The sequence below is a fragment of the Pteropus vampyrus genome, unplaced genomic scaffold, assembly GCF_000151845.1.
Source record: "Pteropus vampyrus isolate Shadow unplaced genomic scaffold, Pvam_2.0 Scaffold307, whole genome shotgun sequence".
In the NCBI taxonomy this organism is placed as follows: domain Eukaryota; kingdom Metazoa; phylum Chordata; class Mammalia; order Chiroptera; family Pteropodidae; genus Pteropus; species Pteropus vampyrus.
This window is the reverse complement of record NW_011889088.1, coordinates 357,322-384,060: the sequence shown is the minus strand read 5'-3', so window position 1 is coordinate 384,060 and position 26,739 is coordinate 357,322. Positions and strand designations below refer to the sequence as shown.

General features: G+C 38.5%; 1 protein-coding gene across 4 annotated transcripts in view; it reads left to right on the top strand.

Annotated features, from left to right (window-relative positions):
• Positions 1–26,486, top strand: part of SBF2 (SET binding factor 2) — a 379,135-nt gene extending 352,649 nt beyond the window's left edge. For all 4 annotated transcript variants that reach the window (XM_011377248.2, XM_011377246.2, XM_011377247.2 and 1 more), the window contains 8 exons: positions 13,313–13,439; positions 15,540–15,667; positions 16,860–17,093; positions 18,181–18,285; positions 19,719–19,912; positions 20,638–20,725; positions 23,577–23,708; positions 24,739–26,486. In XM_011377248.2, the coding sequence (XP_011375550.1) occupies positions 13,313–13,439; positions 15,540–15,667; positions 16,860–17,093; positions 18,181–18,285; positions 19,719–19,912; positions 20,638–20,725; positions 23,577–23,708; positions 24,739–24,837 (1,107 nt within the window). In that variant the 3' untranslated portion in view covers positions 24,838–26,486. The remainder of the gene's footprint in view (positions 1–13,312; positions 13,440–15,539; positions 15,668–16,859; positions 17,094–18,180; positions 18,286–19,718; positions 19,913–20,637; positions 20,726–23,576; positions 23,709–24,738) is intronic.
• Positions 26,487–26,739: the final 253 nt, after the last annotated feature.

Here is a 26,739-nt window from a genome sequence, read left to right as displayed (position 1 = left end):
AGCAGCATCTGGAGAAGCTGATCACAAGGTCGAGATTATACTTTCAAACTCTGCAGCAAATGGAATACAGCAGGTCCTCGAATAACATCATTTTATTCAATGTTGTTTCATTATAATGTCGACAAGGAAAAAAGTCAATTCCAAGCTGGGGCCACTGTCTGTGTGAAGTTTTCACGTTCTCCCCACATCCGCGTGGCTTTTCTCTAGGTACTCTGGTTTCTTCCCACATCCAAAAGATGTGCACGTCAAGTGAATTGGCGTGTCTACATTGTCCCAGTCTGAGTAAGTGTGGGTGTGGCCGAGTGGCCCTTCAGTGAAGGCATCCTGTCCAGGGTGGGTGCCCGCCTTGCTCCCTGAGCATTGGGATGGGCTCCAGCCACCCGTGGCCCTGAACTGGAATAAGGAGATTAGAAAAGAATTCTCTTACTTGTTTTTATTAGTCTTTCTTAAATGTATGTATAGCTCACATTTATTTCAGTGTTTAATATTAGAAGTGTTTTGGGTCTTTATTTAGAAGTTTAGTGATGTTTTTATGACTAGAAATGTGCCATAGAAACTTCTGTTTATATCAGTTAAACTATGGTAAAATCAGTTTCATTATATGTCTTTTCACTTAAAGTCAGTTTCCAAGAACCTATTGACAATGTTAAGTATTACTGTATTTTTTTCTGCTTGAATGTTAGCTTTTTTATTCATATTCCTTTTGGAAAATAGATAATGGAGAAGTTTTGAGACTATTGTCTCTGAAATGGAAAGCTTAATTGACACCAAAGGAGAAGAGCAGGCATCTTTTCTCACTTCTAAATAGGTGAAAGCATATGAATTCTTCATGAAAGTGCTTCTTACTATCTTTCTTACTGTCTTATTGTGCTTACCAAATGCACTAGATTATGTCTGCCTCCATGCCTGTGTACCACTACTACTAACAATCATCACTAATATTTTCTGACTGCTCGCTATGAGCTGGGCACTGTTCTCAGCACTGTATTTTATTTCATGATCCTAAGTGATCTTTGAATCTTTTCGTGATCCCCTCATTTGTATTTCTAACGAACCATGCACAGACTTCTTTGGTAGCATCTGTAACACTAGGATATATTTCTATATGTCTTTTGCCTTCTACTTAAACTGAGAATTCTTGAGAACAGAGACTATATCATTTTAGCCTTTATATCCCTAATATCTAACACAATTATAATTCAGTCTCTGGGATGGAGTAGACCTTGAATAAATATGTATAATGAATGAACCAATGAAAATTTGAATGACCACCTTGATCAGGCTCTCACACCCTTCATCAAGATCATCTAGAATATCCTAAGTAGAATTGTTAGCATAATCTTCTGAAAGCCCAGAAACGATGCTGTTATTCTCTTTGACAAAAATCTTTAGAGCAGACAAACAAAAACTTTCACTGGCTCCACATTTCTTAAAGAATTATTGTTCCTCATATTCATTTTGAATATAATGTCAAAAGTTTTCTTGAAGTTCTTAAGGCTGCTCACTGGAGGCCAATGTTCTGTTTCAGCAAGTACACACAACCAATTTTTAATCACTGCATTGAGATAATATCACTGTTTATTCACTTAAACACTAGATGAAGCAGTTGTCTGTCTTTTAGTGTCTATGGCATATAAAAATGCATGTCTTTATTAAGATCATCATCCTTATAATGCAGTGTTCACACTTATAGGTCATGCAGGAACAGAGACTAAATGAGGGAACATCAGTGTCACGTTCCCCACCTAAATCTGACTCTGAGGCATAAATTCATTGAGAGGAATGGCAGGTAGAATCACTCATGTAAACTTTTTAAAATAAGAATTAAACTGAACCAATGTCGACATTTTTTTTTTAAATAAGAATTAAATGGAGAATAGGCTGTTTGTGTAACAACCTTCTTTACTAAGCCTTTTAAGATAACATCCATGGGCATATAGAAATGTCTGTATTTTCAGTTTTATATATTTTTATCCTAAAATAAACTTAAGAATTTTTTAAATTTCTGCTGAGATAAAAGTTTGTAACTGTTCCTTTTTTATTTATCATATTGAAGGAACATCCTAAGATTTCACAAAGTAAAGCAGAGTTTAAAATAAATAAGTTTGCTGCCTCTGCAAATAAGGGGTTAAGACTCTAAAGACAACTTCTCCCACAGAAAACAATTATAAAACCTAGACATGGGAAAAAGATACTTTTCAACAAATGGTATTGGAGTAACTGGATATCTATTTGAAAAGTATCAACCTTGACCCTTATATCATTCATGAAAATCTATTTAAAATCGATCATAGACCTAAATGGCTAAAGGAAGTTCTTCAAACAGAAAGTAAATGATAAAAGAAGGAACCTTGGAACGTCAGAAAGGAAAAAAGAACTGAAAGTACAATATGGGTAAATACATTAGACTTCTCTTGAATTTTCTAAAGTATGTTTGATGGTTGAAGCAAAAATTGTAGCATTGTTTGCTGTAGTTCTCAATATATGTAGAGGAAATGGGGGAATGGAAATAGAAATTAGGTTTCTACGCTTCACCAAAACTAGTAAAATGTTAACACCAGTAAACTGTGATAAGATACAGAATGTAATACCTGGAACAGCCACTACAAAAGCTATATAAAGAGATACACTCAAAAACACTATAGATCAATCAAAATGGAATTCTAAAAAGTATTCAAGTAATCCACACAAGGCAGGAAAAAGAAAACAAAGGAAAAAATAGAACAGACTGAAGACAAAAAGTAAAATGACAGACTTACGCCCTAACATAGCAATAATTACATTAAATGGAAGTGGTCTAAATATATCATGACCTAACAATATACTATTTATAAGAAACTCACCTCAGATATAAAAGTATTGTTTATAGAAGTTTATAATAACCAAAAACTGGAGGTAGGGAAGGACAAAATGCCCTACAATAGCTGAATGGCTAAACAAACTGTGGTATATCCATACCGTGGAATACTACTCAACAACAAAAAGGAACGACTGTGATACATACAACGACTTGAATGGATCTCAAGAGCATTATGCTGAGTGAAAAGAAAAGGCGATCTGAAATGATCGCACACTATACGATTCCACTTATATAACATTCTCGAAATGACAAAAATAGAAAATAGAGAACAAATTATTGGTTTCCAGGGTTTAGAGACAGTGGGGCGGGGGAGGGAATGGATATGATTATAAAAGGGTAGCATGAAAAACAAATCTCCATCAACTGGTGAACAGATGAACAAATTCTGGCATATGAAATAGTAATATTCACAACAACATGGATAAATCTTAAAATCATGATAACTGTGGGAAAAGACAGATAAAAAGGACTGCACACTATATGATTTCATTTACATGAAATTCTACAAAAGGCATACAGTTACAGAAAACAGATCAGTGGTTGCCTGGAACTAGTGGTCAGGAAAAGAGATCAACTGCAGAGGGGCACAGACAAACTTTTTAGGATAGAGAACGTTCTATATCCTGATTGTGGTGGTTACACAATAAGGAATTTTTATTATATATAAATTAGACTTCAATGAACATGAAAAATTATTTTTAATTAGTAAGTCCAACATCTCAGTAAACTGGAGTTTCAGAAAAAGAAAACAGCAGCTATCTAGTTTCTGCAGAGAAAATTATGTCAGTGTGGTGCCCATAGAGTACTTATAAGCCTGGCTGCCTGCTTTCTGGAAGCAGAGCAGGAAATGGATCCAGGGAAATCCCAATTAAGTGTGCAGATTTTTACTTTTTCCATGCTTTTTTTAGTCTCAAGCCCTATCATTAACCCAGTTATGTCTGGTGTTCCCAAGCCCAGACTTTTTCAAGTTTCAATTTTCCAGAGAACAAACCTAATCTCTTGCTTATAGTCACATGACTACATGGGGCAGGAAAGGACCTGGAGGTACCCCAACTGCCTCTATGGACATGACCAGTCCTCATTCTTAGTTCTCATTTCACCTCTATGTGTGTTACTCAGCACTTGGGCCTCTGAGTCCTGAGCTTTCTGGGTATCCAGGGCAAGCTGTTACCTTCTCAAATCATTTTTATCCTACAGGTGTCCCAGTGTAGCTTCTCGTTTTCTATCACATAACTGCAAGTCTTCATTCTATTTTCCATCCTTCAAAAATTTACTGAATTTTCTTGGCCTACTACTATCTCCCTGCCTTTTCTCTCTACCTCCTTTTGGGCTTTTTATCTTTTAAATTTTACTTGTCTTTAATTGAAGGAGAGTTACAGAGGACTGAATTTGTATGGCTGGATTTGACTTAAGTTAATGCACTGTTAAATGTGTTCAATATCCATGTTCAACTTGCAGAATTCTGCATACCTAAACATTAGAGTCAGCAAAAGAATCCACTCACAGTCAATAAGAGATGGAGGTTCTCATATAAGATATATTGTCCTCACAGATGAGAACATCACTGTATCTCAAGTATTATAATAATTACTTGGAATGTATGCTTATATTTTATTGTTGGTGGTGGGTTGGGGTGGGCGAGAGTGGGAGTAGTCTAGAATATTGGAAAGTCACCTGAATTCCATGAGTACCTCTTAAGGGTATGAACAAAGCATTTATACGTAAACTAAAATTAAGTACTAAATTACATTCTTGTTATCTTTTAGCATTTATTGTAGTTTATTCTAAAGATAACAGGAATGTACTGCATTGTGTTAAGTTATATAAAGCAACTTAGGGTATGTGTTTAATTTCCGGTAACTTTTGAGTAAAAACTTAAAATTCAAATGTGCTATATAAACCAATTCTGAAATTGAAAACAAGTTGGCAAACTATAGAAAATAATATTGTTCAGGGTCTAAAGACTCCTTCAGTTTAATTTCAAATTTGGTTGTACTATGGTAATATTTTTTAATTAAAATATAAAATTTTAAAAATTTGTCTGAACCCTCGTTTGACTTAGTACCTCATACACAATAACCTGAGTGCAGACAAGTCATGGCAAAGCGAGCATATGACTTTAATTGCAGTATTTCAAAGATGCATGGCTATGATAGGTATCGACTTTGGTGAAGCAAATTATTTTGTGCTGAAAAGGGATTGTTTATTCATTCAAAAACAGGAGACTATAGAAGACTATAGTTAACAAATAGTGCTACTGACTTGCTCACTTAATTATGAGGTAGTGTTTCATCATCTCCTACATACTGGTTTTAGGCATTAGAAAATGCCTTCTTTGAATACCTTTCAAGTGAATACTAGTGCTTTACATGACTCTGACTTTTGCCAGACCATTTGAATTAGTGTTGTCCTTTCCCAGGGGCACAAAACAGAGCCAAGCCCAACAACATTTAAAAAAATAAGTACAAAATTACACAGCAGCAGGCGAAACTTTCCTGGGTGGAATGTGTTTTCTGCTTATTAACCATTTCTGACATGCCGAATGCCAAAAGGCAGCCGTGGAAATGTGCCTAGACTTGTCCTTTAGCACTAAGAAGAGTTACAAAGAAAACAGATGAAGCACTGATCTTAAATTAGAACTGCCTCATCATATAAAAAGCCATTGTTTACGCCAGTATATCCAGGTGTCAGATGAATTATAAATGCTAGATTACTGTTTCATAATAGCAACATCTGGCAGATTTTTTTTGTTGCTTCTAAAAGAAATTGGCTTAGTTCAAATGATATCATTACAGGCTGCTTCCTTTTCTTAAAATAGTTGAACCAAATTCAAAAGGAAAATACATGCAAAATACAAAAATGAAATTTTTACCTAAAATTTATTTTTCAAATATAATACCAAGGGGAAAAATATGTATAATATGAATGAAAATATGAAGTATAAGAAAGCAGTTCCTTTATTTCAGCATTAAAGTAAATCTTTGAGGACATTTTAGAGCTTTTCATTATTTCCTGCTTTGAGAAAAACAACAGTTAAAACTTTGCCTTTGAAGTTTATTCAAATTGTAAATTGACCACTCTGTTCTGGCTTTGTGATATATTCTACTCACAGTTACAGTATGCCAGCACAATGCTAGGGCCTATTCCAAAGAGAAAAGCTACTTTACCTCTTGAAGATCTGAGCTTCCTTGTGAGCACACGTGTGAGAAGCCAAGCTGCCCTTACACAGGTTGGTTACTCCAAAATGTGCCCACTAATACTGGCAAAAAGCTGCAGTTAATGGATTTGTGGTATACTCAAGAATTTCTGGTGTCTGCCAGAAAACTGGCAAAAAATGACATAATCCAAGCTGCTTTATAACAAAAGCAATTTTATATTAAAACTTTTAATATTTGAGCCATAAAATCTAAGTTTGCATATCAGTCTCATTTACTAATTTTCGACCTTTAACAAATTATTTAACCTCTCTGTGCTTCAGCATATATATATATATATATATATATATATCCAGAAAGATTAAAAATCTTATGTAAAGTGATTGGCACAGTACAAGGTACATAATTAATGCTTTTTAAAACTTAATCTGTGAAATAACAAAAACTAATATTAGCTGCTTATTCTTCTAAGGTGTGTCTAACCATACCCACAGTTTCTCAGATGTTGATACCATTTTATATAGGGTCTCTTGTAGCTTAATATTTGTAATTCTTGAAAGGAAATTCAATTTTAACTTATTATATTTTATTCCCAAAATGTTGATTTTTCCTAGGATTTGAGTCATAGCTTATTTTTATGGGCCTGTAAATTTTACAAAGTACTTAATGGCACATGGGCAAAAACTAAGACTCTAAATTTATGGTTCTCCAAATTCCATTTCAGATTCTCTCCTTATAAATAAGTGAAATTGGCAGGTTTCACTCTATAATGGAAAACAAAACTGAAATGCCTCACACAGCTTAGTATTTTAAATTTACATATTTTTTATCTTCATCAAGATAAATACAAAACTATTTTGAACAGCAGAATCCAGATGATGCCTAAGAGAGGCTTAAAGCTCTGTTTATCAGCATATTTCAGAGAGTGCTCATATAGAATTAATTTATTGGCTGAGATGCCTATCATTCCCAATGCTTCATAAATAATAAGGCTAAATTTATTTGAAGCAGACTTGCCTTTAGACCTCCAAAATCTTGTGGCCAGCCATAAAGAAAATTGATAAAACCAAAAGCTGTTCTGTGAAAAGGTCAATAAAATTGATAACCCTCTAGCCAGATTCATCAAAGAAAGGACACAAATTATCAATATTAGAAATGACAAAGATGACATCACTACAGGTTCTGCAAGTATTCAGAGGACCATAAGGGAATATTATAAACAGTTTTGTGCCAATAAAATCAACAATTTAAGTGAAATTGACAAATTCCTTGAAAGACATAAACTACCACACTCACTCGAGAAGAAATACATAACTTGAATAGGCCAATGTGTATAAAGGAAACTGAAATTGCAGTTAAAACCTTTCCATGCTGAAAACTTCAGGCCCAAGTGGTTTCACTGGTAAATTCTACCATGTATTTAAGGAAGAAATAATAGCAATTCTCCAAAAACTCATCCAGAAAATTAAAGCAAAGAGACTACTTCTCAATTCAATCTGTGAAGCCAGCATTACCTGGCCTGACCAAGACAGTGAGAGAAAACTGTATACCAGTACCTCTAATGATCATAGATTCATATTTTCTAAAGGAATTTTTAGCAAATCCCATATAAATAAATATATTTAAAAGAAGCATAGCATGGTCAAGTGGAATTTATCCCAGGAATTCATGGTTGCCTTCACATTTGAAATCATCAGTGTAATTCACCATATTAAAAAACTAAAAAAGAAGAACCATGCGATCATAGCAGTAGATACAGAAAAAGCTTTTGACAAAATATAACATTCATTCCTTGTAAAAATTCTAAGGATACCAGGAAAAGAAGGAAACTTCCTTCAAACTATAGATAGTATCGGTTTTAAAAACCTGCAGCTAACATCATACTTAATAGTGAAAGACTGACTGCTCTACCCGTATGATCAGGAGCAAGACAAGGATGTCTGCTTCACTGCTTCTACTCACTAAACTACTGAAGGTCCTAGCCATGCAGTAAGGCAAGAAAATAGTAAAAGTATCCACGTTAGAAAGGAAGAAGCAAAACTATCTTTTTCACAAACAACATGATTATATATGGAATCTACAAAAAACTAACCCTCAGAATATTAAAAGTTTAAAAATCACCATTTACGATAGTACTTTTAAAAAATGAAAGAAATCTAACAAAATATGTTAAACACCTAGACACTGAAAAACTACAAAACATTATTGAGAGAAATTAAAGATTTAAATAAATCAAGAGATACCTCTTGTTCATGAGTCAGAAGACTTAATATTATTAAAATGTTACTCTCCCCAAACTGACCTAACGATTCAATGTAATCACGATCAAATTGCTAGAAGGCTATTTTATAGAAATTGGCACGCTAATTCTAAAATCCATATGGAAATGCAAAGGATCTAGAATATCCAAAACATCTTTGAAAAAGAACAAAATTAGAGGACTAACACTATCTGATTTCAAGACATTATAAAGCTGTAGTATTTATCAAGTATTTATTGTAATCAAGACAGTGTGACAATTGGTATGAAAGTAGACAAATAGATCAATGGAATAGGATATATAGAGCGTCCAGAAATAGTCCCACACGTATGATATGTGGAAAATTGATTTTTTATGAAGATGCAAAAGCAGTTAGTAGAGGAAAGGATAGTCTTTTCAACAAATGGTGGCAGACAGGTGGATTTCTGGATACAAAAAAAAATCTATTCCTAGCACCAATATAAAAATTAATTCAAAAGAGACCTAATACTAAGACCTAATACTATAAAACTTTTAGAAGAAAACAGGAAGAAATCTTTATGACCTTGGGTTAAGCAAAGATATCTTAGATTCAACACCAAAAGCATGGTCCATAAAAGAACAGATTGATAAATTAGACTTTTTCAGAAAACTTCTTCAAAAACCACTGTTAAGAAGAATGAAAGGAAGAAGAGTGGGAGAAAATATTTGCAAATTATAAATTTAGCCATAAAGGACTTGTATCCAGAATAAATAAAGAATTCTCAAAAGTTAACAAGAAAACAGTTATATGGGCAAAACATTTATACTGACTTTTCGCCAAAGGTATACAGATGGCAGATAAGCACATGAAAAGGTGCTTGATGTCATTCATCATTACTAAATGCAAATTAAAATCACAGTGAGCTACCACTACATATCTATTTTAAAGGCTAAAAATTTTAAACTGACTACCCCAAGAGTTGACAAGAATGTGGAAAAACTGGAACTCTCTAGTACAGCTGGTGGGAATATAAAATTATTCAACCATTTGGGAAAACAGTTTGGCCGTTTCTTAAAAAGTTAAACATACCTACCTACCATATAATTCAGCATTCAGTTACACAAGAGAAATTAAAGCTTATGCTCTCTACAAAGACTTGTACATAACTGTTTGTAGCAGCTGTATGTGTAATAACCAAAAATCTAGAAGCAACCCAATGTCTGTCCACAGGTGAGTGAATAAACAAATTGTGTTATATCCATGCAGTGGAATACTACTTAGCTATAAAAAGGAATTAACTACTGATAACAACATGGATGTATCTCAAATAATTATGCTTGGTGAAAGAAGGCAGACAAAGAAAAGTACATACTTAGAATTCTATTTGTATAAAGTTTTAGTAAATGCAAATTAATCAGTAATGACAAAGCAAATCAGTGGCTGCTTAAGGAGAAGGATGTGGGAGGAGGCAAAAAAGACCACAAGGAGACTTTTGGGAGTTACGGATGGTATGTTCATTGTCTTGATTGTGCTGTTGTTTTCACAGGTGTATAGATATGTAAAAACTTATCAAATTGTACACTATAAATACGTGCAGTTATATATCAGTTATACTTCATCAGTAGGAAAAGGAAGCATGTGGATCGTGCCTTTCAGAGACCACTGTAGTATGGTACTGCAGAAGAGTGTAGGTGTCCCATTGATAAGGACGAAAAGAAGCCAATGAACTGGACAAACTGAGTCCCTAGGAAGTATGACTAAATGGAAAAAGCATAACTTTTCTTTATTCCTGGAAATCTAAACACCATATTTTGTCTTGTGACTGCAATCAGGTCTTCATTTCTTGTTATGGTAGAAAGACATTTCAGAAAAAGTCGTTCCTTGTGTTTCTTAATGTCAGATTCCAAATGTACTATCTAGGTATTAATCAACCTAGGTTGAGGTCAGTCTGATTTTTTTTTTTTTTCATTGACAAATTCTCATATGCTTGTTGCTTAAACTTTTGCTAAAGAGTTAAAAAAAAATTGCACAGCATCTTTTCTTCCACTTCCAATAGACCTGATAATTAACCCCAGTTTGGGGCAGATTGTATTTCAACCCCAGTTAGCAACTATAGGTGCCATCGTGGCACACAGACGCAACCCACACACGCTCTCAAGCACTCACACCTTGATGCTATCTAAGCACCAATTCCAGTTCAAGCAGGGTGAATGCCAGAGGCCTTGGAGAAGTGTCTAACCTTTCTAACATAATTGCAGAGTTCAGGGTTTGTGGTGAGGCCAGTCACTCAGTACAGTGGGCTATGAAAGCATTTTCCTACGTGTAGAGTTTTGCGTCTAGTCCTAGCATATGATCTCTAAGTTCAACTTAAGGTCATAGTCATTATTTCTATCTTGCTTTACCTCAGAAGTGAGTCTTCAAAATTATATTCCTAAGCATATTAAATATCAGAATAATCCAGGAAAGATACGGTAAGGCAAATGATTTCTATGGAGAGTAATCATTGAGATAAATGTGTTGTTATTCTAGGCCTTTAATAAAAGTTCTAAAAAGAGTTTTTAGAACCTATTGTGGACTGGCTCAGTGGAAATAGCCCTGAACCCTTCTTCCCCTGAAAATTGTGAGGAGGGACTGGCCAGTGACTTTACCCTACCTGAGCACAATGCATATTTCTCCTCCTTGAGACTCAGATGGTAGGGAATCAAGTTCCATCTTCCTGGGCCTGTCTCCTTCTGACCTACCACCCACAATCTGAGTTATCCCCTCTCTATCCTGTGCACACCGGCCCCTGGGGTGGTGCTGTTGATTCTCAGCCAAGAGCTTGGACTAGAGAGCTTTACTTGGCATTAAAGGACAAGTCATGAGGGGGAAGCACAGGAAACTTTAGGTCTGAACAATGCTTTAGAAAGGAGCCAGGAACACCTGAGAACCAGGCCTAGTGGAGAGCCAAACCCAAGGCCTACGTCTTCTGGTGTACATATGTATGAATAAGGACAAGTGTTTGAAAGAGGATTGTTGTGCTACCGGACGTGGTTGACAGTTGAGCCAAAGACATGGAGGGCTAACAAAGCAAGAAAAGGGAAGCTATTTTTAAAAATTGCATTTTCCATTATAGAAATGGAAGAAAGTATTACTACTTATAACCACTTACATGAACTTATTTTTATGCTCAATTATAATGCTGAAAAATAATAACTGTTGATCATTAAATATGTATCAGATTGACATAATGTTTTATTTAATTATAACTATAAACTCTTCAGGTATGCTTAGCCCTTATAATTAGTTGCTCATGTAGCATAATCACAGGAAACCCATATTGTCTAATCCTTTCATTTTCGTTTAAGTATGAGGAAATTCATACTCATTTAAGTATGAGAAAATTCATACTTAATACATATGCGTACAGTTCTAGAAACCTGGACTATGGCACACTGCCTAGCTATTCAGAGCCATGTCACAACTGTCCCATGGAATTTTCTCCTGTGTCCTGTGGAGACTTGATGCCACAGAACGTGCTCAGGTCAGGAAAGCAGCTCCACTGCATGAGGGTCAAACTCTCTCTTAATAAGTCTTCCTAAATTCCATGTTATTTTGTATTACTTATAAGCTAAAGTTTTAGTTAAATTAAAAAGCCAATAAGAAAATGTAGAAGAAAAAAGCCTTTAATCATCACAGAATATACTGATAAAGTAGCGATATCCAGATTATGACTTTAAATTCCCACTGATCTATTGGGCAAACAACATATCACACACATGCCTCTCACTCAGACTGAGCAAGTATGGGTCCACATTGCCAAATTAAACATGGAGAGGAAAGCTGGCTTTTAGACAGCCTGCCTGTGGTGTTTATTTGAAACAACTTTTAAGTAAGTACGATTATGATTGGAACTTATCTCCAGCAAACAGAATTCTCTAGTCACAAGAGATTGTTTGAACAATATAGAGGTGAGATTGCTAGGTGGATTAGAGAGTGTCACAGGGTCATCGGCCTGCCTTCTGCCAACATGAGATGGCTCCTCAGAGTCTGCATATAGCTTGCCCAACGTATGCTATCGCTCAGTGACCCGTCCAAGCTCTGCCTTCCTCCTTCCCTCCCATATCATTCCCTTATCCTATGTCCAGTGACCTCACTGCCTAATTTACTGATGAAAAATTAAGGTTAAAAGATATGAGCTCCTCTCCTTTCCCTTGGCACTTGAAACATATCTTTCTTTTTTATCTAATTCTTCTATCCCTTCTCAGTTCCAAGACTGTTCCCTATTTCTGGGCCTTTAGCCTCGTTCATTCTTGTTTTCCCAGGGCCTTATTCTCTTAGTTATCAGCTCTTTCTCTACAATTTGTTGTCTGTTGGCTCCTTCTGCACAGCCTTCAGACAGGCACACATTTCTTTTGTCCAGAAAACATCTCTTTCTGTCCCCCTAAACGACCTCATTTTTTCACTGCCAAACTTATTTAAGTACAGTTTTTCTTGTTATATTGCACACTATTAAACCACAAGTGCCTGGAAAGCAAACACCGTAACTTAACGTTAATTTATATTTGTCAGGTGCCTACCACAGTATAAGGTAGTGAATGGGGCACAGAGGGGAATGAGGGGCTGTTGGTCAAGGGGTAAAACTTCCAGTTGCATGTGGAATAAGTTCTGGGGATCCAATGTACAGCATGGTAACTAGTTAACAATACTATATTATATACTTGAAAGTTTCTAAGAAGGTAGATCTTAAAAGTTCTCACAAAAGTAATTATGTCAGGTGATAGAAATGCTAACTGACCCTATTGTGGTAAACTTACACAATGTTATATGTCAGTTGTATCTCAATAAAGTCAGGCAGTGGAGGCGGGGGATGCTTATCTTGCAATGCTGTTACAGAGATTTTTATGAAAACCCCTAGTACGGCATGCTAGGTGCACAGAAAAGCTGGTTCTCTTCCCACCTCCACTCATGGAATGAGTCAGTTGAATGGGTGTGACCAAATGGTCTCCTTCATATTTCGGGTCAGCATTCAGTGGCATGAAATCACTTTTTGTTCGGTTTGATTCTTACTCTTTTCTATGTCTTGTATGTTTCAGGTTCACAACCAGTATCCAACTGAGTTTGAATTCAATCTCTATTACTTAAAGTTCTTGGCTTTCCACTACGTATCTAATCGCTTTAAAACATTCCTCCTGGATTCAGACTATGAAAGATTAGAGCACGGTACGTATTTGCATGCTCTTGGTCCATCTCTTTTGTTAGTTTTGCATTTTTAATTTAAAACTGTAATAACATAACTTACCCCAAGTGTGGCAAGGCCATTTTAGGGTTTTACCCTGAGCTACAGAAGTAGATTATGAACATGTTCCCCGATTCTGAAATTATTTGCTGTGTGAACTCTTAGGCACTGCAAGTGGTCATTTCTGTAGCGCCTTTGAAAAGTTAAATCTGCTCATTAGTTGAATATCTCAAAGTGGTATCACTGTTTCAGAAGTGTTTGACTCCGTTTTTCCACCCCGGGTACAGTCTGGTAGAGAATAGGTGCCTGCCCTTAGAGGCAGTCTGAACAGCAGTGAAGGCCATGGGCTCGGAGCAAACAGACCAGGGTTAAATTCCAGCACTCGCAGTTACCAGCTGAGTACTTTGGACAAGTTAGGTACCTTTCAGTTTCCTCAGTCTCCTCATCTTTAATTTGGAAACAATATTAGCACACGCCCCTTTGAGCCAAAAAAATATATGTACATTTCTTAGCACAATTGTGAGTACATAGTAAGCACTCAGTAAATTTGAGACATCATCATTATTATAATGTTTAAAAACAGTAATAGTTGTACAGAGCAGGTGCTGAAAGTCAATCGGCCCCTATGAAAACATTCCCCAAAGGGATTTTACATTCTTTCTTTGGTTTTAGGGAGAGGAGAAGGGAAAATACTCATGACTGTTTTGTTAAGACAAGCAAAATTCTAAAAATCATCGATTTTCAGAATATTATATGTACCTAAATATTCATAACAAGGACTCTCTTAGTGGCTGAAAATATTTACTAATGTTCTCAGTTTAAAGTGTAAAATCAGAAAGTACTGCTTTCCAGTGCATGCTATTAAATTGTCTAATATGATATTTCATACTTTTGGTAAGTGAGACCATTTTCCAACCTGTTTATACCTCCAGACCTTTGTTGACTCAGAATTGTCATTTTACACATCATAATCAGAAACCCTAATTTCTTAAGTACCTGTGTGTTGATTTTAAACAGAGCTAGTTAACATTGGGCATTGGAGTCACTTGGAGAACTTTTAAGATAACTAATATCTGGGGCCCATCCTCGGAGATTCTGACTTCCTTGGTCCGAGGTGAAACCTAGGCACTGAGATTTTTTTAAAGCCCTTAGTCTTTCTAATATGTGGCCAAGGTTGAGAACTACTGCGCTGGACTCTGCAATTAAAAGGTAGAGAAGAAAACATGAATTAGTCTTGGGAGGGGGACCCCATATTATAGGATCTTGTGCAGCCTGGGGCTTAAGACATTCTTTTTTTGATAAACTGGTAAAATGCTTGTTGATTTTTGACTGAGTCACTTCATCCAAAAGAAAGCAAGACAGCACTGCTAAGAGAGGCACCTTTTCTGGCCTTTTAAAGGAATGCCTCCTGCCTTACCCTAACACATCTTCCTCTCTATTAAAAATAAGGTGGGCTCATGTGAATGGTCATGATTGACCATTCAAAAGGTACAAAAATAGTGTCAGAAAATTCCTAAAGGGCCACCCCTAAATTAGGCTTTTGTTTTTAAGTTACCCAAGACACAGACCACACCCTTGTGTTATCCAGAGTCTCTATGACCATGATTTGTTGTATATATAAAGTACTAAACAAGAAAACCCTTCAAATGGCTTTATAGTAAACAGCCAACAACTTAAAAAAGAAACATAAAATTATGTTTTTAACTGAATTTCATCAAATCAACTCTTAAGACCTTTCATTTTCTCTTGAAAAATGTGTAGAATGTCTCCTGGCACGGACCTCTGGGAATCTCGATATAGATGTAAGATGTAGATTGGAAGAGAGTCATGATGTACTGCTAAATGCTTGGAGAAACCTTATCAGTTGTTTTTCTTTTCATTTGGATCTGTTTCCGTGTAACTGTGAAGTCCATTCCTATCTTTAGCTTTGTAGTTGTTTTCTGAGGTTTCTGCATGTACACTGCTGTTTCTAGAGTCATAAGAAATATTCCACTTTTTTTCTGCTACATGCATCATATTTTTAGGCAAACTGTTGATTTGACTTCGTTTATTTATTTTTTTGTTGTTGTTTTTTGGATTTACAGGAACTTTATTTGATGATAAAGGAGATAAGCATGCCAAAAAAGGAATTTGTATTTGGGAGTGTATTGATAGAATGCACAAGAAGAGTCCCATTTTCTTTAATTATTTATATTCACCAGTGGAAATAGAGGTACAGTAAGAAAGCATTTGTTTCATCTTCTGAATATTTTGAATTAAAGTTTTCCTTACTTTTAGTTTATATAAGCTGTTTAGGCTTTTTATAAACATTGGACTAGGTTTAATACCAGAAGCTATTCAACAGTTTGATACACTGCGGGTTTGTTTTATGATGGAAGGGAGACTGTTCGCCAAATTCTTGACCACAAAAATTAGGATCTGGCCCCCAAAACCTAGAAGGGATAACGTCAAGAAAATCAAAGCAAGGCAACTTTCCCTGGGAAGAAAGAACAAACGAAACTTGAAACGGCAACAGGTCATCTTAAGCTGAAAAATCTAAAATCCTTTAGAAAAGACTTCCCTAAGTCCATTTGAATGAAAGCCATGGAAGAACCCCTATGGGGAGCAGGGATATTTGGAACTCAGCCCGAGAAGAATGACTTCTCAGAGGCAGCCGTGCTCAGCTATGCTCATCTATGTGAAAATAGGCTCTGAGTTGGAACACACTGGCTTGATAAGCAAGAGTATCCTACTCGGGGGAGGAAGGCCCCAGGCATTAGGACCCCAGCTGGCCTTTCTCCAACTGCCTCTTCCCCATGAGGTGACAGGTACTAGAAAACCAAGGGTACATGGCTGCCTAGGTTCCCCTCCTTCATCTAAACCGTGCTCTGGTACCTAACAATTTTTTACCCAAATACAAGTTACTCTCCAGCCCACTTCTCTGAGTCTGTCTCCCAAGCCAGTGCATGTACCCCTAGGCCCAAAGGGCAGCTAAGAAGTAGCTGTTGGGCAGGGAGTGGACAGAGTTTAGCTGTGTGGGCTGGGGTATATACACACACATTTATAAAAGACCCTCAGAGTATAGGACAGAACCAAGGTGGGAGGAATAGGGGGTTAGGCCAAGGACAGGGAGCTGGGACCAGCTTCCTTGGTGCCACACACTCTATGCTGTAGAATTGCAGGAAGTCCAAGAATTCTCGATTTGAGCCTGGCCTTCCAGGTCATTAAGAAATTATATTTGTCATGTGAGAAGACGGAACATATTTTATTGAATTCTTTATCTTTATATATACATTTAAATATTGAGACGTGGTATTTGAACCTCCGTTCATACTCTTGCTCCAGACCCTACAAATGTTAGGGGCCAGCCCTCAAGTAAACTTGGGGTCAAGATGAAACTATATTTCAGAATTTTCTTTAAACAGGCCCTGAAGCCCAATGCAAATATCTCCAGCCTGAAGAAGTGGGATTACTACATAGAGGAGACCCTTTCCACAGGGCCTTCATATGACTGGACGATGCTGACCCCCAAGCAGTTCCCATCTGAGGACTCTGAACTAGCCGGAGGTGCTGGGCCTCAGAGCCAGAGGAGGACAGTGTGGCCGTGCTATGATGATGTCAGCTGTGCTCAGCCCGATGCTCTCACCAGCCTCTTCAGTGTAAGTCAACAGCGTGTAGACATACACCTAGGGCATCGTGGGCTCTAGAGAGGCACAAGGCCTCGGGAACCCCAGGCTAAGATAAGACTGGTTCAAAGCCTTACAGAAGTGGCTCTCCTCACTTTGGTCTAGCATTATAGGTAGCACTTCAGGAATATGAGGAAACTAAATTTGCTCCCCAGCATCAGTGGGGGACCAAGCTTAGTTACTGGAAAAAGAGTCTCAATAAAAATGAGTTTTCTAGTATTACGAGGAAGCAGTCAAGCCAATGGAGCAATTTGCAGCTCCCCAGCTGTTTCAGCTGCCCAAGCACCTTGAGTCAGGCCCGGGTCATGGTTTCTGTGGGTGCTTTACTTCCTCTGGTCAGAAGTGTGGGTTGCTGATGGCCTGATGGGAGTACTGCCAACTATCTTCTACAAGGAATATTCTGGAGTGAAACCGTCCTGGCAGGAGCTACCCTGATGAGAGAAGCAGCCCTGAGAAAAGAGTTTGAGCCTTGATAGGGGCCAAACAGTTCCTGAAGAGTCTCTGCCTGGTTTTCTGAAAAGTGTGCTGCAGTGCATGCACAGTCACGGAGGCCGCTGCTCTGATCTCCAGCTTCCCTGTCTGAAGGAAGCTCTATTCCATGGGCATTTCTTGATTTATTTTTTCCACATCTGGTTTGAATCATCGGAGTTGAAGGGTTCCTCTGTCAAGGACAGACTTCTCATCTACCTCAGCTGTTAGGGTTTGGACACCAGCCCAGTGTTTGACTTTTTGCTGTGGCCATCACATTTCCTGTGGACTGGCCAAGGGTGAAGGTGTTTGGGATACATATTTCTTCTCTCTGTTTAAGCCTTTCTGACCAAAAAGTCCTGATTACAGATCCCAGTAAATCATCTTTGCCATGGCGCATCACACCAGCTAGAGCTCCCACTGCTATTTCTTGCTGGGGAAACCTGTGAGGCCCTGTGTTTACCGCTGTCTTTAGCTGCCCTCTAGCCACGCTCTTCACCTGGGCCTCGTACAGAGGGGATGTGGCTTTGGGGCACATCCTGATTTCTATGAAATACTTACCTGTCAGAAACCCCTTTTAATTACTTTGTAGGAAATTGAAAGATTGGAGCATAAATTGAGCCAAACCCCTGAGAGGTGGCAGCAGCTGTGGGAAAGGGTAACCGCGGACCTTAAAGAAGAGCCCAGAGCGGACCGTGTGAGTAGGAAAAGCCCTTTGAGGAACTACTTCCAAGCTTTGTGAGGGTGCTGGGTCAGGTGGGGCCAGCTGCCACAGCTAACCCAGGTGGGTTCACGCTGATGGGAAGGGTGGAAAGGGAGGGGTCATGCCCTGGGGTTCCAGGGCAAAAAGTTCCAAATGACTGCATGCTTCCCGAGTGTCTCACTTTACCACAGTGACATAATACTTATGTTTCAGGGCCCCGTGTCCAGGGGAAATTGCTGGGTTCTTTTCTATCTCGGTGCCTCTGTGGTTTCATCTGATCTCCTACCACATCAGGGAGGAGGGGATGCTAAGACCATGTTTCTCCAGAGAAATAATCAGAGGAAATAAAATATTTTAAAATGACAAAACATGCTATTTTCTTTTGTTCACCTCTCCTTTTCTGTTTCTGAATTAAGAATCATAAAAATATTTTAAAATCAAATACTCTATTTTCTGTTCTTCACACTCCATTTTCTGTTTTTGATTTGAGAAACTTTCGCCAAGAAACTTATGTAATATGTGCAAGGGACTGTGCTGAGCACCATACACACTTTAGCATCCTCCTTAACCCACGGCGAGGGAGTGGTGTCCCATCTCATACGTGAGGGACAGGCAGAGATCACACAGCTGGTACTTGGTACAGCCACGAGTCAAACCCACGTCACATTGGCTCCATATCCAACTGAAGGGCAATTCAGACAGTGTTCTGAAGAGCACTTCGGGGAAAAAGAGAGTCAGCAGGGTCAGATGTCACAGAGCGGTCAAAGAGAATGGATTTTGGAGGAAGTTTTTGTTGTTAGGAGGGGTTCTTTTGGCTTTTTTTTTTGGCTTTCAATTGGCATTTCGGGGCTGTTATCAGACAGGCCACAGATGGGTGCCATCTTACTGCTTTTTTCCTCAGAAAAATAAAATAGTTTCTTCTGTCTTTTTCTGATTATGAAAGATATATTTGTGCTTTTCAATAGACAATATGCAGAAAGTTATAAAATAGAAGATAAAAATCACCTACAACTTATAACCTAGAAATAAACCACCATGCTATCAAACTTGTTTTGTCATTCTAAACACATATATAAAAGGATTTACTATATGTACTATTTTAAAACCTGCTTTCTTTTTTTCTTACTATGTGACATGTCCTTCCATTTGTCACTGTATATAAATCAGCAGCTTCATCTTTAATGGCTGTCTAGAATTCCATTGTATTGAAATGGCATTTTTTTTTAGCCAGTCCCCTAATGATAGACATTTAGGTTATTTCCAGTTTTTTACTATTATAAACAACTCCAGGATAAAAATCTTTATACATATATTTTGCTTATTGGTCCAGGTTTTTCCTTGAGATAAATTTTTAAGAAGGAAATTATCAGATAAGTTGCTTAAAGTCTTAGTAAAGCTTTTCCTAGCTCCTGTTCTGTCTCTTTCAGCCCCAGAGACACCCTTCAGGCTCTCCAGGAATTGTGTCTACCAACCTGCCTTCCTATCGGAAGAGGTCTCTGCTGCACCTCCCAGACAGCAGCGTGGGGGAGGAGCAGAATACCAGCATCACCCCCTCCAACGGCGTGGACCGAAGAGCAGCCACTCTGTACAGCCAGTACACATCCAAGAATGATGAAAACAGGTTCATAGGCTGAGCTTCGCTGGGTGGGCTGAAAAGGCTGTCCTCTCCCCACCCTGTAATAGGCTGGGCCTGTGCACTACAGCTTTCTGGGGACTTAAAGTGGATTTGCTTTGATTCTTTCTTTGTTTCTATTTTAAATGCGTTAGGTGGTTCTTTGGGGAAGAAAAATCAAAATTACAACTAGAATAATACCAAGAGGTTGTAGCTATTTGTGGTTGAGGCCTGGTTATTATTATCTCACGTCTGCCAAATCTTTTGAGGGCAGACATCAGAAGTCTAGCTCATGCGAGCTCAAGCAAAAAGAGATTTATTCACATAAACTGGGAAGGCCAACGATGTGCCAGTTTCTCGCACAGTCTTCAGGCTTCTGTCTGTTTGCCAGCTCTGCTTTCCTCTGCGGATTATGTCAATCCTAGCATGGCATAAAAGATGGCTACTGAGAGCACCAAACCTCACAAGTTCGGTAATTCCAGCAGAAAGAGGCAGTCTTTTCCCAAAGATCTGGTAGAAATATTCTAGGGAGAACTCTGATTGATTGATCATTTGAGGGAAATAGAGATTTGACAAACAAAAACAGCCATCCACTTACAGAAATATTCTAGGGAGAACCCTTGATTGATTGATCATTTGAGGGAAATAGAGATTTGACAAACAAAAACAGCCATCCACTTACAAAAATTTTTTAATGAAAAATCAATTAACTGCCCCATCGTCATTTCTTCTAGGTCCTTTGAAGGAACGCTTTACAAAAGAGGGGCTTTGCTGAAAGGTTGGAAGCCCCGTTGGTTCGTTTTGGATGTAACAAAGCATCAGGTAATACCGTCAGAGCTACTGAAATCCCTTCTCTCTGGGCGAGGCGAGGCACCATGCTGGCTGCTTCGTGACTCTCGGCAGATAGTTACAGCCCTCAGGAAAGTGCAGACTGCTTTCCTGAGTCCTCTCATGTGCCGCCTGGGGGCTCCTCCATGGACCCAGGGTGTCCCTGAGTGAGGGCAGTAGCCTTCTGAGGGAAGTTCCAAAGTGTATGCAGGCAGAGGCAGTGACAGTTGAGCCCAGGGCATTAAGAGCAGTATAACTCTGCTTCTTAATGCTGAAATGTCTCCTGCTGCCTGCTCTTAAAATCAAAACCAGGAGAGGACCTGAGGTTCTCAGCATGTTACATATTACATGCACATGTAGAGCCTGCGCCTGTGAGCGCTCCCCAGGATACAAATTACCTTCAGCCGTGCAGCATGAAGCATCCATTCAAAGTGGGGGCATTAATTTATTCAACAAACATTATTGAACACCTTCCCTGTGCCCATCACCATACCGTTTACTAAGAAGGCATCATTATCCCTCAAAGATGGCAGCCGCAGAGGAGGGAAGTGACCCCAAAACAGGCAAAAGGGGATGTGCCCACCCAAACCTAGAATTCACAGTGGGCGGGTACTAGACTGACTTTACTGACCGTGTAGAGAAGTCTTTTGCCCATTGTTGGATTCTTAGCTATTGTTACGGCAGCCCACGCTTCCTTAGTGTCATAACCTTTGCTCCAGTGATCTCAGAGGAGGGACCCCTACCCAAACCTTCAGCCCCTCTGCACCCTTCAGTAGTGAGAGCCATATAGTCTCCCGTGTTCTGACTGCAGGCCCCAATCTACCTCGGAACTGACAAGTCAGCCTTGAGGCAGAGGGGTACACCTTTAGATTCTCGATGCTTTCATCTCTAAAATGGAGTCTGTTGAGAAAGACACTAACTGTTACCCCTTTACAACGCTCTGGTTGGATGCATCTAGAAAACTGCTTCCAGGCAAAAACTTTTGGGATTACTTTTCCCTCTGTTCAAGGGGTTTCAGAAAGATTACACAGAGTCTTTGTCGAAGAATGTAGAAAATTTATTTTCAAATATGTAATGGAAGCCCTCCGTGGGGGCCGATACTTTAAAATAACAATGTCTCTGAAATCATAGTCTAAGGTGTGCAAGAAAGTTCTATTAAACCACTAAATATATCATAGGAGAATATCATAATTTTTCTGTAATTTACAATTACATCAAATTATATCTGCATTCTTACCAATCTTTTGGATTTCTTTAGCACGAAAGGTATACAGTTTTTCCATTTAGCCCTACTTATATACCATCCCTCAAGGGAGAGAGAGAAAGAGAAAAGTCTGAGGTCAGAACCGCAGTGACGGAGACACATCCCCGCCGTGTAAGTTAGAGAGTGAAATCCAGACTACGGACCAGTAAGACTTTTTCACCAGCAATCACTTTAATTTTTTTTAATATTTTTCTCATTTTTTTCTTATTCCAAAAGTAAAACATGCTTGTTATATCAAATTTAAACATCTCATAAAGATGAAAAAGTTCCCTGGACCACCAACTCCCAGAGATAACTAATAACAATTTGGTATATATTTCTCTAAATAATTTTCACACATATATGTATAGATATATATGTATAGTTTTGAGTTGTTAGGAAGGTTAAATGAGTTACATACGAAAAAATCAGAACAGTCCTGGTACATAGTAACCACTCAATCAAATATTATGCTATTTATCCTGTTTTTCAAAAACCATTTATATCTACATGCTATTTAGCAACTTACTTTTTATATATATCTTGAACATATTTTCCCACCAGTTCATAGAGATCTTTATCATTTTCAAAAAGCTGTGTAGAATTCCATGTTACTGATGTACTGCCATGTAATTAACCAGCACCCCCATTGAAAGACAGGTACTTCTCTTCAATTTTTAGCTGATCAAAACAGTGCGGAAGGAAACCTCTTTATATGTATATCTTTGCGTGCTTGTGGGAGTGTTTCTCTAGGTAAATTTCTAGAAGTGGGAAGGGTATGTCCATAGATATAAACATTTTAAGTTTTAGTTGATATTATCAAATTGTTCTCCAAAAAATTTCTAACAAATTATATTCCCACTAACAGTATTTGACAGAATCCGGTGCTTTAAATTCAACCTGGATGTTATCAGCCATTTTTATTATTTCTTAACCTAAGTGAAAAGTGAAATCTCATTGATTTCATTTACTGTTCTTTGACCAGTGAGGTTGCCCATCTTTTCAAATGTTTATAGGTCATTTGTGTTTCTTTTGTGACTTGCCTGTCTTTTGACCATTTTTTTACTCAGTTGTTTATATTCTTTGTATCACTTTCTAGAAAAATCTATACATATTCTAAACATTAACTCCTTTTTTTGTTACATATTTTTTTACAGGTTTTAGTTAACATTTTTAATATCTAATATATATTTAAAAAAAAAGATGCAGTCTATCTGTGTAAGGGGGCTCTGTAGTCTGATGATGCAAAAAAAAAATTTAATAAATGTCCAAAGTGTATTAAATTTAAGTTGTAATTTAGAAAAGATTATGTTCCAGTTGACCTATTTGTGTGTGTGAGGCTAAATTAATATGAATATAATAAAATAATAATAATAATAATATATTTGTTCAAATTTCAAAAAAATGTCTTTTTCCTCCTTTCTCATTACCACCTAGTATTTTTTTCTTAGAAGGAATTTTTTTTTATCAGTGTTTTCAATTTCTCGTCTATTCTTCCAGGCATAGTTTAGCAAGATACAGAGGGAAGTATTCACAGTTTGAAAAGCCATGCCATTTTTCCTTTCCATGTCTTATATCTGATCTGTATCCTTTGGATTCCAGCTGCGATACTATGACTCGGGGGAGGACACAAGCTGTAAAGGCCACATTGATCTGGCTGAAGTAGAAATGGTCATCCCAGCTGGCCCCAGCATGGGCGCCCCAAAGCACACAAGTGACAAGGCTTTCTTTGACGTAAGTTTACCTTATCTTTTTCTGGCTCTGTCTGCACGTGATCCTTATCATCCATCTCCCTCCAAGAATTATGGAGCTTCAGAGCACTTGATGGTGACTATAGATGAGTCACAGACTCCTTGGCTCTGGGAATTGCTACAGAACTTGAACTCAGCACTCTGATCCCCAGCCTGACCTCTCCCAGCTGCCTGTATGTCTCAGAAGGCTACACATTGCTTTACGCAAAGGACTCCTTCGAAAGGTGACCAAACATATATGAAAGCAAATGAACTCCTTGTTAAATATTGATAATTATTTCGCTTCCCACCTACTTGCAAGACAGATGCTGCTTCCTTTATTTCCAGCAGTTTTCATTCTTGACCATCCACAAAAACTGTTCTTGGTCACACATGATGACTATCTACCTTGATACCTTCGGCAGCCCTTAGGTATGCCTTGGGACATTTTATCGGTCACATGGTAAGGGACTTTTCTAGTCCCCAGTGCCAAGCAAGGTTTCATAAAGGTTTACTCTAGGGCCATGCTCCAGGCCATGAGGCTGCTTCCCCAACTCTAGGTTTCCAGTGTGGCCCCAACTGAAGACTAGAGAAGGGGATGGAAGGGGACCCAAAAGCCAACTTCGGCATGGTATAAATGAGTCTCAGGCTTCCCCAAGGATCACAGGAAGCATACTGGGCACTTGCCCTGCTTTGGTGTAGTGCACGGGAAAGGCTGGAGGCTCCAGACATTCCTGGCCCTCCTCTTTGGTCAGAGACAACCTCAGGAAGATGTCCAGTTAGCGTCTCCTAGTGCATCTCCTGTTTCTGCCAATACCATCTGGCAGATGCTAATCTGCCATGGAGATGGTAATTGTCCCCTATACTTTGGGGACTAGAGACGTAAAGTGACTGGATGGAAGTGGAGGGGAGAGAAAATTGAGATTCTGGAGTAGTATCAAAGAGGAAGTTCACAGGGGTTGACTCACACACTTGCGCAAAGCCATAGAACAGACCTTCCCTTCATCTCTGGTTCTCTTTATTTGGTTTGGTAGCTCAAGACCAGCAAACGTGTATATAACTTCTGTGCCCAGGATGGACAGAGTGCCCAGCAGTGGATGGACAGAATCCAGAGCTGTATCTCTGATGCCTGACACCCCTGGTCAGCCCAGACAGAAGAGGAAGGAAAGACTCGTGCTGCCAAATAGGAAAAAGTGCATGAGTCCTCGAGGTGCTGACAGCTTCCTGTTCAGTTCTGATGAGTCAGCACAGGGCCTGAGGTTCTCCTGCCCGGTCTTACCCCATCCCCTCTTTCAGCAGTTGCCGTGTCTACTTAGCCTGAATGGATGTGTCTGGTCAGGAGCCCCAGGCACTCCCTGCGACTCGCACTAGATTGTTCTAACAGGGTCTTAGTGGTTAGGGATCAGAAGAATGCTTCCTGAGCCAACTGTCATCCATCCCATAGGCAGAATGGCCACCACCTGCTTGGGTCCTTCTTCATGAAAGCTAGATCCTTTTTGTTCTCTGAGGTCATAACTTCTTTAGAGAGTTTTCCGACAAGCAAACCTGAAAACCCTCTAAAATTATGTTACATTCTGCAGAGAGGAGGTTTTCCAGCAGAGGCTCCTGCTTTTAGCGCCTGACCTCAGAGATGCTCAGTTCTCTGATGCTGCCAGAAGGTTCTTCCATAATCCCTGCTGGCCACCGGGGTTCACAACCAGAGCATTGGTGCTCAGTGGCAGGCAGAGGGGGAACATGGGATTATCCTCATGGAAAGATTGTCCAAGGGATGATGCAACAATGACCAGGCCAACACAGGAAATTACGCTTTCCAAATTACTGGATTCTCTGGGTCAAAGGTGCCCTGAGGATCCACGATCTTGTGTTCCTACGTCTTCTGCTCCCTGACAGCCTCTTACGTGAAATAACATGCAGAAAGCTGAATGCACTAACCCACAAAACGAACACTCGCACTGACCTCCTAATGAAGTGAAGATGTTGGAAAGACAGAGCCAGCTGTTTATGACCACACAGCACAGCCCTGTGACAAGGCCACAGCACATGTGGCACGATTGGAAACCCAGACAACACTTCTGCACATGAACAGTAAGAACTGTTTTTAGATTTTCTCTACTTTTGATAACCTTGTAGTTGTTCAGCTTAAGATCTGAAGAATGCTGTTTGTTCACAGGGAAAAGAAGCAGCATTTCTGCTACCGCCACTGGCCACTGGAGTCATAGGTAGCGGGATCATTGCGTTTGTTCTGAAGTGTTAATATGTTAAATACCAAACTAATGTTTCAAAAATATGTATATATGATTTCTATATCCGTGTTTTTCAGATAGTCTGCTTATAATTTAATATAAAATTAACTAAACTGATTCAGTCATAAGATTTTAGTAACGAAATGGTTCCCTTTCTAAAAAATAAAAAACTACTTTGTAGGTTAAAAATAAATCAGATTTTCAAATTTAAAATTACCTACACACTAGGAAATAGAACTGTGTTAATAGATAAGAAATTGGGAGAATAATAAGAATGAAGGATTTTTCTATCATTTTCATTTTATAAATTGCCACCTGTGAGAATGGTTTTTGCACATTATTTGTATTTTTTTCTTTGTATATGAAATAATTTTTTGTACTATGTAAAATATGGAGCCCATTGTACCTTCAGCTATTTGAGACTGTACACAGTGCTTCTTTTGTAACTGGATTCTTTTAACTTTCATGAAGGCATTTTATGCTTGACATTCACTAACCACCTTGAATTAAATTTATTGCTTAAGAAAAAGCATCCCTCATTTACTGTGAAATAAAGTCCATTCTGCAGTACATAGCACTCAGGAGAAAACGTTTCAGGATTCATACATAGGACTAAAGATTCCAGGGTAAAACACAGCATAACCTATTTCATGCCGTGATTCTATTCACGTCATCACTACCCTTTGCTCAGTAAGTAACCAGACGTTGAACATGCTGGAGTGAGCTTCCAGGTTCTGGACACGTTGCTGCAGAGTTTAGGTGAGAGACATGAGGCCACCACTCCTAGTCTGT